Source organism: Sycon ciliatum, unplaced genomic scaffold (assembly GCF_964019385.1).
Source record: "Sycon ciliatum unplaced genomic scaffold, ocSycCili1.1 SCAFFOLD_2327, whole genome shotgun sequence".
Classification (NCBI taxonomy): domain Eukaryota; kingdom Metazoa; phylum Porifera; class Calcarea; order Leucosolenida; family Sycettidae; genus Sycon; species Sycon ciliatum.
The window spans coordinates 1-15000 of NW_027044529.1; the positions used below are offsets into that span (position 1 = coordinate 1).

The 15000-nt window shown below is 46.3% G+C and overlaps 1 protein-coding gene across 1 annotated transcript; it reads right to left on the reverse strand.

The window, feature by feature from the left end:
• Window positions 1-6: 6 nt before the first annotated feature.
• Window positions 7-14994, reverse strand: LOC135830393 (uncharacterized). The gene is made up of 3 exons (XM_065342651.1): window positions 9120-14994; window positions 7053-7195; window positions 7-327 (listed from the first exon to the last, which is right to left on the reverse strand). Exons 1-3 carry the CDS (start codon window positions 14748-14750, stop codon window positions 54-56), a joined length of 6048 nt encoding a protein of 2015 aa, XP_065198723.1. The 5' UTR covers window positions 14751-14994; the 3' UTR covers window positions 7-53.
• Window positions 14995-15000: the final 6 nt, after the last annotated feature.

The window sequence follows — 15000 nt, forward strand, 5'->3', positions numbered from 1 at the left end:
TGCATTGACACTTCGTTCACCTTGTACTTTCTCATAACAGTACCTGGACATACTCAGTGGTCGTCTGAAACTCTGGGACGGTGGCTTCCTGGACGTTTGAGAATGTCACCAGTCATGAAGCCACCTTGTTTCTTGAGCGTCATGGATAGTTTATGGTAATGGTTCAGAAGGTCAGGAGCAGTTTCCACTGTTCGGTAGGAGCTCTCTCTTGATAGCTCACTTGAAGGAAAAGCTGCTTCAACCAGTTCCACCATTTGTGTCAAAATTGACGAGGTATTGTCAGGTACAGCAGTGATGTGAATAGCATGCAGCATCACTGCTGGTAGTCTGCGGGCAGAAGCAGAAGAGAAATCATTCCTGTTCAAAGACAGCCAATTTAATGCCTGGATCCCACATTCAGAAAATGGCTAGCAATAAAACACGTTCCACCTTTGCAACTCCCTCAAACAGGGCGCGAAATAACGGTCGGACATCGGACAATTTCCGGACGTTTACGCAGTTTCCGGATGTTTTGTACAAATCCGGACAAAGTGTCCGCGCACTTTTTGCAAAGTACAAAAAAGAAAAGGCACTTCAATCCTTTGTCTCATAGTCATTAGTGATGTCGTCTGGCAAGAGAAAGCCAAGCACCGCTGATGCGGGTGCTCCTCTTGGAAAGAAGCCCAGAGGAGTCAAGACGACCACTTGTGACAAGTGGGTCGCCGAGCATGATACTTTATAGGGAGCTTTCAACTTCTGTTTGGCTGAGCTATGAGCGCAGTCCCTCAGATCGTAGCGTTGTCGAAAATTTCAAGTGTAAGATGTGTTCCCGTTTTGTTGATAAAATTCGCAGCAGCAAGGATTTTTCTGACTCCTTCGACCTTCGTCGTTGACTCAAGGAACCTGAAAACGTCAGCCTTCAAAGATCATGCTGCTTCTGAAATGCATCGTCGTGATAACATTTCGATAGTATTAATTCTACACTGAACATTGTGTGATTTGATGTGAAAATTTGCATGTCCGGACATGTCCGGCCATTTTTGCAACTGGCAGGACATTGTGTCAGAGCATATGTTAATCCTTAGCGCATGCCCTGCTCAAACAAACGAGAGAGCTGGGAAGCTCAGGGCCCTACGCTATGCTTTTAAGCTTTTTTGCCTAGCTCATCGTACATGTTATTGGAACTGATGGAAATGTTTTTTTTTCCGTTGATTGGCCACATCATTGTATTGCAAAAACGTTTCAATCACTTTGAATATGAGTTAGGCAAAAGTGTTTGCAGAATTTATTGCGGATTGTTATTTTTCTCTAATTTCATCCACTTTTGGTTTGCTCCGTCTTTTCTTTTTATCTCCTTATACTGTAAATCAACAAATTTTGGCCGATGAGAAACTTTGGCCGATGAGAAACGAAACTTTTCGCCGTCATTAAACTATGGCGATTGGAGTGTTCAAAAAGAAATCGATCGGTATTTTTTGCTCTCACATGCATCCATTGCTCAATCATGCATCGTTCGCCTCTATGACAAACTTTGGCCTGCGATTTACTTTGGCCGGTTGGTACCAAGCGGCAAAATCAGCGAAATTAAATCGCCAGCGAAAATTAGTTGATTTTAATCGACCTGACACCTAGCTCCAACACATCTACGCGTGGCACTCGCTAACTGTTTAACACATATTGTATTATCTGGTTATTTGGTGAATAGTTAGCCATAACTGGTAACATTTTTGTTCTTCCCCTTTTTATCCATGTTTACTTGTTGCGTTAAAGGGGAAGTAAGGTCTAAAATCAAAATGTCACCAATTGTATTTCAAAGTAGTCTTCGGTGTGCTGAGTCGAATGGCCTTGGTCCAAGGAAGCTGAGACGCTCCCTTCCTCCTTTATTCCCAATTGAACTCGCGCACTTTCACTGAAACTGGGTGGCTGTGCCCTACTACATAGGGATTTGTGTGGAAAAATCATGCGGCACTGAAAGCATATTAAACTTCGTTCTTATAGAAGCACTGATGAACGTAAAACTCCCAGAACCTGTAGTATTCTGGGCGCTGGATCGAATGGTCTTGGTCCGAGGAGGCTGCGATACAGCGCTCGGCCCGTATTCCCAATCGAACGAGGTCGAACACAATCCCGTACCGATGCGTACACCAATCATCTGGACACTGTGCTATGTGCCAGTTCAGTATAGTGCACCTTGCAGACCTGCAACCTCGAGTATGAGTGCATCTCTTGTATCGTGTCAGTGGCTCAGTGCAAGCCGAATGGTGTGACCACTGTTCTCTGTGCACTGACAGTAGTGGATGTAACATTTGAGTTTGTCCAACATCAACACACAATACTCCACACACAAAATGCACTCAACAGCTAGCTCCAGACAACGACTGGGGTTTTATTTACATAGAATAAGGAAAGGTAAAGATGAGCTGTCAGGATGCGTATATATACACAGTACGGGAATGGGTAGGTAACTGATCCAAGAACGGATCGGGTACATCAATAGACTCATGAGAGCGCAGAGTAAATATAACGATATATACATGTAGATTGTGTTATCCATTTATGGGTAAGTGGAACGGGACCACAACTGTGGCCTGAGACCAGCTATGGCTATCGTGCTAGGGACGGTAGGGTGCACTTGTCTTTGAGTCTCAGTGTAAAGTGCTTCTTTCGCTTCCAGGTTCATGATAACAGTAGCCGCGTAGCACCTCGTGTTTTATTTTTGCTATCTACCACGCAAGGCGATCGTCAGCACATCTTTGACGAGGCATCCTATCTTGAGACAAGCACTGTTCGGTGCCTGATAGAAACTGCAGCATGACCGCACCGACTACATAGTCATTGCAGCAAAATGAGCAATCATACAATACTATTATCAATGCTCCATCGCCACGCAACATGAGCACTCGCACCAGAAGACTTCTCTCCTTTTCCACGATCATCATGATATTGGACATGATTGCCCATTTGACTTGCGATGTAAAATAAACTAGATGCAAATCACAAGTGCATGTACTACGCCGACTCTGGCTTCAGGGGACCAGGCTTCTTGCGACACATGCATCAGTTACAGCATGCAGCTTCCTTCTCACTTGCCACATGCTCCATGCTGCTGTCTCGCAAACTCTGCAGCTCCTCACTGGCGTATGCTAACAGCTGAACGACTCTTTCAGGTAAATGCTCTGAGGGCCGGGGTTTCAGGCCCGCCCGAAGGCGGGCGGAGTTGGTCCGGTTTGAGGGGGGGGGGGGTCAGGGGATATCCCCCGGGAATTTTCTTGACAAATCCGGTCGAAAATAGCAGAATTTGGCCCTTTCACAAGTTTTCAGAACCCACGACAGGGAATAATTTTGCATGGATATCAATGTTCAATGTATGGCCAACTATAGGTAGGCATGGGCGGGTAATGCTAGCATTATGGCTGGCATTATAGTCCCTTTTTTCCAGGTGGCATAATGCTGGCATTATAACACCATTTCGCATGCAAAATTGGCATTACAAGTGTTGAATACGAAAAAGGACAACTGACGACATAGCTACCCAGGCCAACGGAACAAAAGGAGACAAAAAGTGAGTACGCAAGTGCATGCAGGCCAGCTAGAAAAGGTACGGGGGGAGGTACCTAACACAAGCATAATTACGTCGACAATGGTGTCATGCATGAAGCTGGCTAGGTCCAGTTCCGAAAATCGTGCATCTGAACCCGTCCGGCTTCGTCCGGAGACTTGACGTTGTAAATCAACCTTCTCAGTGGATTGTTTCAGACAACATGCTCACTGCTGTTTAAGTTTTTTCTTCTACGCTTTGGCCTTGATCCAAGACGGCCTTCTTAAATCGACTTTTCCAACATTCAAACTGGCATTATGGAGCGTTACAAGTGGCATTATATCCTCATAATTATTATGAGCATTACCTTTAGCATTATCGCAGCAAATAACTAGCATTACCCGCCCATGCCTAACTATGGGAGTATGGGTGCATGTACATAATTATGTACATGTATACATGATCGATAAGTCATGTACATGTACATGTATGGACCCAGAAGTTTTCCTCCCCCGTTTTAGACGAATCCCAGGGCCAGAGTTTTATTTATTTATGTTTTATAGTTTTTTAAAGTTTTTTTTACACACAAGCGGAAAAACCGTCAGAGATCAAATTCCATTACACAGTGTTTCACCGTTCAAGCAACGGATCATCAGATGGATGATCAAACAAAGTATGATACACTGGTTATATACTCAGAAGGTGTGAACTCCGTCACTATGGAGTGTGAAGATTATCATTATGTCGGGTCCCGGATGTGACAAGTCCATTTTTCATGATGCATTGTACAGAGTGCCTAGGTGCTAGATGAGGGTGATGAGGGTACAATGCATCATGAAAAATGGACTTGTCACATCCGGGACCCGACATAATGATAATCTTCACACTCCATAGTGACGGAGTTCACACCTTCTGAGTATATAACCAGTGTATCATACTTTGTTTGATCATCCATCTGATGATCCGTTGCTTGAACGGTGAAACACTGTGTAATGGAATTTGATCTCTGACGGTTTTTCCGCTTGTGTGTGATGAAGCTCTGCCTCGCTTGCATTGAGCACTCTCCGCAGTTTGAGACCATTCCCTTGTGTAAAGTTTTTTTTACAAAGTTCACAGCTCACAGGCAAAGACAAAAAAAATGCATAGTGGGAGCATAGTGATGGTGAGGCTTTTTGCCCTCAGCTGACCTGAGATCTCGACGTCATGGGGACATAAAACGCACCAAAAAAAAAAGAAAAATGAAAGGAGTGACAGGTACATGATACGAAATGTTAGGAGGAGAGACAGTACATTAGAAGGAGGGGAAGGATAAGACAGACAGTGCTAGGAGGAGAAGGAGAGAAAAGAAGAACAGACGTTATTGGGATTAGTATGTGGAGCGGAATTGGGAAGTCATGGGGTGAGGCAGATAATCAGAGATGGTCATGTGCCCACGACCAGTCGTTGCTCTTCAAATAGCGGGTGGCTGCAACTTTGAAGTGTTGCAAGTTCTTGGTGCAGAATGGACCAGAGAAGACTCCGGCGGGCAGCTGGTTCCAGACGGGGACAACTGCGTGAGGGTAGGCTTGACACAGGTTGTTTCGGGAACAGACTGGAAGTTCATTTGCCAGTTGGTGTGTGTGAGCATTACATCTCTGGAATGTACTACGGGTGGAGTGGACTGTTCGGTGTTGGGGCTGCTGGGGTGGCAACATCCTCTGTAGAAGGGGATGTGCATCCGGACAATGCATCTTGTGCAGGAAGCAAAGTGCTGCAACCATCCGGCGAAGAGCAAGACTTGGCAGCCAACACATTGGGGCGATGGCGCGGATGGCCCGGGCTTGCACACGGTCGAGTCTTGCAAGATGGGATCGGGCCGCTCCCATCCAGACAATGGGGCAGTCCTCCATCACTGGGCGCACAAAAGAATTGTAGGCTTGGATGCGACCGGGCACGTCTACTTACGCAAAGCGCCAAGTCGCTGTGTTGCCCGGAGGGCTACAGTACGAAGGTGGCGCCGGAAGGTAAGCTGACCATCGAAACTGATGCCGAAGATGTTGAGCTCCTCTTGTTCCGTCACGTTAGATCCGTTGAAGTCAATCGGTGGCATGTCCCATTGGGTGCGGTGGAAGCTGACAGTCTGTGCCTGGGATTTGGCTGGTTCAAATTTTATTTTCCATTCTTGACCCCAGCGGGAGATGTTGTTGACTGCTAGCTGGAGGGCTTGGGTGGTATCTTCTTGGGTGGTGGGGGTGATGTTGGCATACAGCGTAGTGTTGTCTGCGAACGAGGCTAGGTCAGCACCGGCTGGTACGTGGTCCTCGCAGTCGTTCACGTATATGAGGAAGAGAGTCGGACCCAGAATACTGCCCTGGGGGACTCCAGCCTGAATTGGGAGCCTTGAAGATGTCTGTCCACAAATGACCACTTGAAGGTAGCGTTCACTGAGGTAGCTGCTGAGCCACTGGTGCAGCTGCCCACGCAGGCCGTATACGTCGGACTTGTGTAGCACACCGGGGTGTGATACGCGATCAAACGCGCCGGCTATGTCAATGGCGAGTATGCGTGCTGCGCTTTTCTCCCCGGCTGCATGCAGCCACTGGTGGTGGAGGCTGATAAGGAGGTCGGCTGCACTATGACCATGGCGAAATCCAAACTGTCTGGTTGAGAAGACGTTGTTCGACTCGAGGAAATTTGTGATTGTTCTGCTGATGATTGTCTCCATCACCTTGGACAGAATACACAAGAGCGAAACTGGACGGTAATTGGAGGGTAGAGACTTTGATTTCCGTTTGAATATGGGGACTATGTTGGCAATCTTCCATGTCTTGGGCTGTATCCCAGTTTGGTCCGGTTATCACCAGTTCCGGCGGCCCTATCTTTGTCACCCAGTATAGGACAGGAGTCGAGGTAGAAGCTCGTGCAAGGTCGAGAATGTCGAACAGCAAACAAAAGTCAAAAGCAAAATGCAGGGGCAAGGACTGGTCACATTATAGCTCCCAGTAGACCGGGTACACCATGCAATACATGTACTGGTGAACCGTTCATGGTCATCATACCCTTCTACGGACGCTGATGCACTGCACTGGTATAGCATGGCGACCAGGCGACTACCTGGTGTACGCATTGATATGGGATTGGGTACAGGATCGTGTTTGACCGTATTCAATTGGGAATAAGGGACGAATGCTGCGTCGCACCCTCTTTGGACCAAGGCCATTCAATCCAGCTTCAAGAATACTACAGGTTCTGGGAGTTTCCCGGTTTCACTGGGAGTTTCACGTTCATCACTGCTTCTATAAGAACGAAGTTACGCTTTCCGTGAATTTTTCCACACAAATCACTATCTAGTAGAGTGCAGTCACCCAGTTTGGATGGAAGTGTGCGAGTTCGATAGGGAATAAAGGAGGAAGGGAGCGTCTCAGTTTCTTCAGACCAAGACCAATCAACTTACTTCTTTTTCGAAGTAGCACCCCGAAATTTGATTTTAGACCTTACTTCCCCATGCACAAATACTTCAGAATTACCAACAATAGTACTGAAGTACATCACTCACTCGTGGGTTTGGCGGTGGTTGAGGAATTTCGTGAGAATCTTCATGTCAAACTTGTCTTGCCCATCGGTGAGGAACACAATGACCGGATGATAACGGGAACCTTCCTCGGCACCATTAATCGCCTGAAACGCTGCTTTAAATGCCTGCAATGGTCCAATACACAACAATTAAAAAAACTTTGTTATTGGGCCACCCAGAATTAATTCGTTGTTTCGCGTCACCCGACCGACCGTCTTTTTCACCCGACCGCAAAATATATTTTTTTTTGTGCATGCAAATGTACAGAACCATAACCTGTACTGTAGACTATGTACACGCGTGACCCTAATACATGTAGTAGCACTACATGTAGCCGTCCAGGCATCGACCTCAGAAGCAGTCAAATGACAGGATGCAGCACTTGGTGACGACGTTGTCTTCTTATTATCTTTGATCCACAATCGGTCCTGAAACGGCATCAGCTCCACCACCGCGTCGCTCATTGACAGAAGTATTAGTTTTCAAGGTGAGAGCTGCTCGTCAGACTCGTTTGTCAGCGAGGCCAAGATCTGGTCCTGGAGGGACCTGGATCTGATGGGACATTGACTGCGCTGGATCATCTACAGTTAGATTTGATCGACTGGCTTGATGGACAAAAGCTATTCGATATGCACAATTGTACATGTACATGTATGCACATGCATAGCAGTAACCAAAATAAAAAATAAAATAGAAAATAAACCCGACCGACCCTGGTACAGATGAGTGAAGTGACCCCAAACAACGAATTAATTCTAGGTGGCCTTGGGAGAATTTTGAGAAAATGGTACCAGAGCTGGTATCACGCACGAGACTTTTATAATTAAAATGTTGATGCAGTCAATGTGTTGCAGCATATTTCCAGGGAACATGACATTGCGTTCACACCAAAGGATGAATAATTCCTTATCTTGATACGTATAGGTTAGGCTTGTTCAGTCGGGCATAGTGGGATCGTCTAAGACCATGATTGAGAAACAGATGGAACCCAGTTCAAGTCCTGCTTGAAAGCGGAAGGATTTTGTCCAGACTTGTGGAAACATGCAGCGAATGGGATTTGCAGTTTTTGACCACTTTGGTGGTGGGTCTGATCTCAGTGACTCACCTCCCACCGCTTTAGGAGCTTCATCTGCGCCCTGGGAGTGGTGGGGTTCCTAAGGAAGCGGAAAGCTCAGTCTAACCGAGTCTCACCGTGCAGACCGCGACTTATTTTGTTTTGTCAGTTTGTAATTGTGCCCAAACAACTTATTAATAATAATCAGATCCTGTATCTCTTGAAGCACACCCGGTGGAGCGTGGTTTTTCAGGTATTTGAAGTATGGGTGGCTTATTGCAGACAGGGGCCTATTCTGGGAAGGACCTTGAAAGTTTCAGTGTGCGGTGTGCGCCGCTGAGCGCGGACTTATCCAGCACATACATTCTCGTTGTCTTCTTCCTGAGCCCTTCTTTTGTACATTGTCCAGATGTACAAATCCGTAGAACACTAAAGATGCTTCCTGATGAGTATTGTGCGAAAGCTAGTTCGATGCATTTTCATATTTTTCATCGTTCCTTTTATTGTTCTTCACATTAAATTTCCACCATAGTTATTTCTTTGCCCATCACCACTTTCTCTAAAAATCGTTCGTGGCATTTCGATAAAGCCTTCGTGACATGACGCTTCAGCTGATTCTGTTTATTGCCATTCTTAAACTTTTCAGTGTCACCTCGCCGCCTGTTCAAACACTAAAGAGCATAATTATTGTCATATCGGGTGTTGGCTGTACTGAATCCTGTTGTGTTCACTGCTATTTCCACTGGGAAACGCACACCAGAATACTTCATGGCATGGACGGTCTTTTTTAAGAACCATGAGATACCCAATAGCTCTGTCCAGGCTGATGACGATGGCAAACTTCATTGATCTTCCCAGTAGAATGTGTGAAATTTGGTCAAGTACGCATGTATAGCACTCAACAGACATCCAATAGGCCTGGGGTGCATCTATGGGATTTCATACATCTGTGTTAATGTGAATCAAAAAGCTTATAGCCCTAGTAGTAAACCTACCCTGTTGAAGGATGTAGTTCCATAAACTCTCAGTTTCTTTAGTTCTTCACGCAGTGTTTCCAAGTCAAATTCTTCACCTCTTTGCTCTATTGTTGTTCCAGGCTTGTGGTTGAATGGGATGATTGAGAGGAAATCTCGGTTTGGATAACGGAACCTGCTTTCCACATAGTGAATGATGGAATGCAAAGCTGCTCCGAGTCGATTCGGATGGGAAGCAGCAATTCCAGAATCTTCAGGTTGCATGTCGGTATTTTCCATGGACAAAGAGGTGTCTAAAAGCAGTACATGGTGGAACGGATCATGCCTGCATCTGAACTCATGCCCCTCCAGCCTGCTGTCATCTTGTTCTGAACTGCCATGCCAGAGGTTTTTGGTGCAGAATTCAACACTCTCATGATTGTTCGATGCACACCTGTAGTGGCACTTCCCAAAGTTCTCTTGATCATGCCGTGATGTACGATCAATGAAGTTGATATGTTTCCAGAATTCATCATGAGTAAGCTCATCTTTCGGGATGTCGTCTTCATCGCCAATCTTGACATAGTCATGGCAGTGTCGTCTGCCTTCTGATTGATTTCCAGAGCAAACACCTCTGGCACTGGCAACGGTTCCACATTCCACCAGGTGAGTGTGGCCTCGACCAAGCTTCACACAGCAGGTGTGACACATCAGGTTTTCTGTTCCACGCTGTCCTTGGCTGAATTCCTCATCGTCAATGTTGAAACTAGCAGTCGCTGATGCCATAATGGTCCTCCACATGAAGCCATGATTTGCATCGTGCCTCCCACTGTGCTCGCCTGGTAACGTGCATAGTTTGGAACACATTGGACAAGGTTCACCGCAGATGTGTACACGGTTGCTTTGGCCATTCTCACCACAATGATGCTCATTAGGATTAACATGTTCCATTTGATCACATGGGATTCGAATGCCGCACTTGTATCGACCGCCCACTCCAGCGAGAACATCACGGCCACCGCTGTCAACAAACTCCAGGTTCTCATCAACTTTGCGCCCAACAGATTCTTCATAACAAAAGTTTGCGGCATTGCAATCTTCAGGACATGCATGGCTCCTGCCACAGAGATGCTCAGCAGCATGGAAATGATCTCGAGACCTACACGTCCTTTCACATGCATTCTTGGCGTGCATCCGGCACGGGTGTTTGCAAATCTTTGCATCACAGTCATGGCGGTGGCTGCTTACGTCGTGAAGAGATTTGACAGGTACAGTGCACCTATCATTGCAATGGGCTGCATCGCATGTCTCACTGCACACATGTTCTTCACCACAGTCGTGCTCCTCATCCTCAGGGTGGCGCTTCTTCATGCACCATTGTTTACACTTTGTCATTTTCACCAAGGTGCATGGCTGGGTACATTTGTGTTGACAGCAGTTATGAACTGATCCTTGATGTCCAGCCGGATATGCACACTGTGCCCGCTCCATAGTGTCACAATATTCACACTGCCGGTGGCACTTATGATCTCCAAGGCAATTGTGAAGACCAGTGGCATGATGTCTCTGCAGCAGGCATGGATACTGACATCCACTTGCCCCACATACTTGTCCACACAGTGTCAACTCATTTTTCAGCAAGGCACTGATGACTTGTTGCCGCAGCTCGTCAATCTTGATATCTTCAATACTTCCAAGCATATTCCATGCCCATTCCTTCACACGATGCTCTCGACGCTGACATACGGCAGTCAGGAATCCCTGGAATTTTGTTGTCCAGTCATTTACATCATCAGCGTCTGAGCGGGCTTGGTGGATCTTCACAAATTTCTTGCGCAGAGAGACAATCAATTCTTGGAGGCGTTTCCCTTGCTGAAATGAGATGTTTTTATCTGGGAAATCACAAACTGTCTCAGTAGCAAAACTCAAGACAAGAGGTTCATCAGGTACTTCACTTCCATCAGCAAGTCGCAGGGGTGCAGTGCCTTTACCCTTCTCGAGAACACCATCAGCCACCGCCTTGGTCAGATGTTGCCGGATTTCGTCCCGCCGTTGACGGATTTGTGTTTCCCTGATGTTTCCCCACACACCACAATGAACATTCGCCAGAACAGTCTTGAAGATATCCAGAAAACCTGGTCCACTGCTGAAGTCTGGCACTTTGTCCGATTTTAAGTAGATGGTTGCTTTTTTCAATTCAGAATAGAACTGGGACTCTTGGAAAGGCGGGAAAATGTGTACAACTCGCTGATATCGATACAACTTCCCGAGAAAGTTGTCTGAATCTTGAGCGCATATCTGATCAATCTTTGTCTCAATCTCCTTGCAAACCTCCAGACAATCTTCGGATTTCACATCTTTAACATTGACATAGAACCATCCACGAAGTAGTTCCTGGCCCTCAATAAGATGTGCTCCTCTCTTGAAAGCCTTGAACATTTCTGCTGTTTCCTTGTAGAAGGCCATCTCTGTCTTGAACACTGTCATACTGCTGATAGTAGCATTGGTCACTGACAGAAGAATGTCCTCTTGGGCATCGCGCTCTACAGATCCAAGGCCCTCAAAGTCAAGGATGACATAAAGACAACCATCAAGTGGGCGCATTGTCATCCATATTCCTTTTGTACAGCGATGTCCAGAGATGTCAAACATAGATCCAGTGGCGTGATTGAGAAAATAACTCTTTCCAGTGGTCTGTTTTCCCATGCTTGACAAGACTTTGACTTTGCCATGCCAAGTCTTGAGCATGTCTTCATAGAGTCCAAATGCGATTGCCTGCCTGGATTTTACCGGGTCACGAGTCGCTATGACTGTGTCACTGTCTTGGTCAGTCTCCAGAATACAGATTTTGTTGGCTTCAACGCGTGCAATTTGGACTGGTACAAGGCTGGCAACGCGCCATAGCCAGCTAGACACACTCATACCCGTCCAGGCAAGCTGTGCATTCAAACTCGAAGAGAATGTTAGACACCACGGAGTGAGCCTGAAGTTCACCCGGGGCTTACGAGTTGAGGAATCGAGGCCATCCAGAATATTGTCCACATAGTCGCTGCACAAGCGTGAATCAAATTGATCTTCAGCGTCATCATGTGTGATGCAACAGATATCTACCCGTCTTCTGCAAAATGCGAAGTAGTCTTCTATGCTGAATTTCTCATAGATGAAGTGGAAGTAATCCAGGTAGTTCCATGGCCTCTGGCACTTGGCTGTTTTTGATGGAGACGGCCTTTCACCATAGTAGTTTGTCTCGATGGTTGCGGCGGCACCTCGTAGCGATGTCAAACAAAGTCGGATTACATTAGCTTCAGGATCAAAAGCAGCCAAGTAAGTCTGACAACCAATCAGCATGAACTGCAAACTTTCCAGGCATTTGGGTGGCATCATGGATGATTCGATACGTAGAGTTTTCACCAAGTCTGCTGTTGCCAGAGAATAGATATAGATGTAGGATGCCGATGGCTCTGACTCCGTGGACATGGGTGCAACGCTTGTTGCAGCAGACATTCCACGTTGTTTTTCTGGATCAGTAGTGGCAATAATTAGATGTGAACCTTCTGGAGTGATCAGTGATGCTTTGACAGTGGGGAGTTCTTTAATGCGATTCGGTCTTAGCTCCGGTCTCTCAGCCTCAACATCGTAGATAAGACACGTGTGATTATCAAACAGTAAGCACACCACTTGACCATTACTGGCATTAGCCATAGAATTACACGATAGCCGTAGTTGCTTCAATGATGTACCCATCGCTTGACCTTGATATTTGATCATTCCATAGCTCTTGGCTGATGAGAAATCCTTCCCAAAAGAATAAAACTGAACCTCTCCAGAACGAGGTAGATGCATCACCATGAGACGTGACGTTTCATCAAGATCCAACATGTTGATGGCCCTCTTCAATGTGATAACAGGTGGAGGCAAAGCTGTGTAAGAAACATCATTAGCGGGGAGTAAATACATTCCATAAGTCTGCTTTCCGGCCTCTTGAATTACCACCAATGGCTTTCCCGTCTTGAGAACTGTGATAAATAGCAAGTTTTCTTCCTCTTGCAAAGGCACATTTGCCTGTCGAATCTTAATGTCGGCAGATGGTAGATAGTCGGGATCTTGATCTACATGCTCCAACTCGTCTCCATGTAGTTCCAGTGAGTACAAGGAATGAAGACGTTCACAGGTAGGTTGCAGCTGCATTTTGTACTTGACTGTCAAAGTCATGTCCGTTTTGTTGAAAGCCATCCTTTTGAAGCAAACATTCAAGTCCGGAGGTGGATTAATATGAAGCTTGACTTGCTCTGCGGCAAGTCGGACAAGTTCCATCTTCTCTTCAGCAGGAGTGTGCTGCGTGTCAGTCTGTTGACCTCTTGATTTGGCTTGAGTTGCGGCCACGCTTTTCCATGAAGGTGCAATTCTTGATAGCATGTTTGCTTTAGCCATCTGCTTTGGTTGAGGTTTCTTTCTTAAGACGTTGACTAGTTGGGTCAGGCAGTCCATGGCAACCTCTTGGCAGGCAGTATCTTTAAAGACAGCTGCGAGGGGAGATTTTTCATCATAGTGGCTTGTTTGGCTGGAGGTTTTCAAAGCAGCTTCTAGAGACACCTTGTCATAATCACGTTCGCCAATGACACTGGCCAGTTGTAGTTGCTTGGTCAGCTGATCTTGTTTCCCCGATACCAAGATGAATCTGGTCATAGCTTGAAGTTTTTCTCCCGTCACCGAGGTTGAGTCCTGAATCTGCTGCAAGCACCAGCCATACGCAGCGTCCATATTCTTAAGTGGGGACACAGCCTGCTGCAAAAGTTCCTCAGTTTTCCGGCGATTTTTCGACTCATCCTTAGCATCCTTAGCATGCTGGCCAATGTATTCAAACACATCTGACTGGTGCTTTTCCAACGTTGCCCTTTCCTCAGTCAGATGTTCAATGCCAGAGAGAAAGTGGCAAGCAAGATGACAATTCTCGAGGATATACAACTTTGCCGTGGAGTGCATCTTCTGGTCAAGGCTAACCTGCTGTGGATCATCTGCAATTGACTGTACTGAAGTAAGATCAAAGTGGAGTTGCTGTGTTGCCTCCAGAAAATCATCTTTCGAGAAACAAAGATCCTCACCATAGTGCGATTGATGACATGCGACTTTCATTTTCTCAAACAAGTCTTGGAGAGGCTGCTTGATAGGGTTGGTAATAGTTTTCGTCTGCATTTTTCCATACTTCTTTTTGCCTGCCATATGCTTGCTAGCATGAAAGCAGCCAATAGCACTGCAGTTCTGGCAAAGGCCAGCATCACATCCATCCAGTCGTGGAACAACTTGTGACACATCCACTTGAAAGCCTGATTTCACTGAAATGTTCGTCTTTTCTCCTGTTAAACGTGTTATAATTGCCGGAAACATCCGCTCTTGATGATCTGCTTGTCCAAAGTTGGGTAGTACTTTGAAAGAAGAGAGCTCATCTTTGTCGTAGAAGACAAGCAGCGGTCTGCAGAGTTCCACCAGACAGCGAACCAAAAGGCAGCTGATGTTCTTGCGTGAGATTGAGGAAAATGCATCCTCCGGTGCATTGAACACCAAGTACTGGATATTACCACCGTTGTTCAGGCAATATATGCCTGGCTTTCCATCTCTGATCTTGCTCACAGCTGCTGGCTCAAGTGAAAGGCGCAGTTGTAGCCAACGGATCATCCGTTCTTTGTTTCCATAGAGACCAACAGTTGCCAATGTGCATTCTTGCAATTTACTGTCAATTGCCCATAGCGCTTTCCTGTTTATTGGCAGCTTGTGGAGTTCAGCAATCCGGTAGATGCTTCTCTTGCCTACTCGTACCTTGGCCACAATTTCTTTCTGTTCCAGGTGATCGTGAACTTTAAGAAGGCGCAGCACTTGAAAAGGCTGTTCGCCACCATCTTCACGCAGGCGGTTTGCATCAAACATA

Bases quoted from the DNA above. Each gene is read 5' to 3' on its own strand.
- LOC135830393 (XM_065342651.1), bottom strand. From the start codon at position 14,750: ATGATCCGTTGGCTACAACTGCGCCTTTCACTTGAGCCAGCAGCTGTG. The intron at 7,196-9,119 runs GTAGGTTTACTA...GGACCATTGCAG, and splicing joins GAACTACATCCTTCAACAGG to GCATTTAAAGCAGCGTTTCA. The intron at 328-7,052 runs GTGAGTGATGTA...TTCTGCCCGCAG, and splicing joins AACCACCGCCAAACCCACGA to ACTACCAGCAGTGATGCTGC.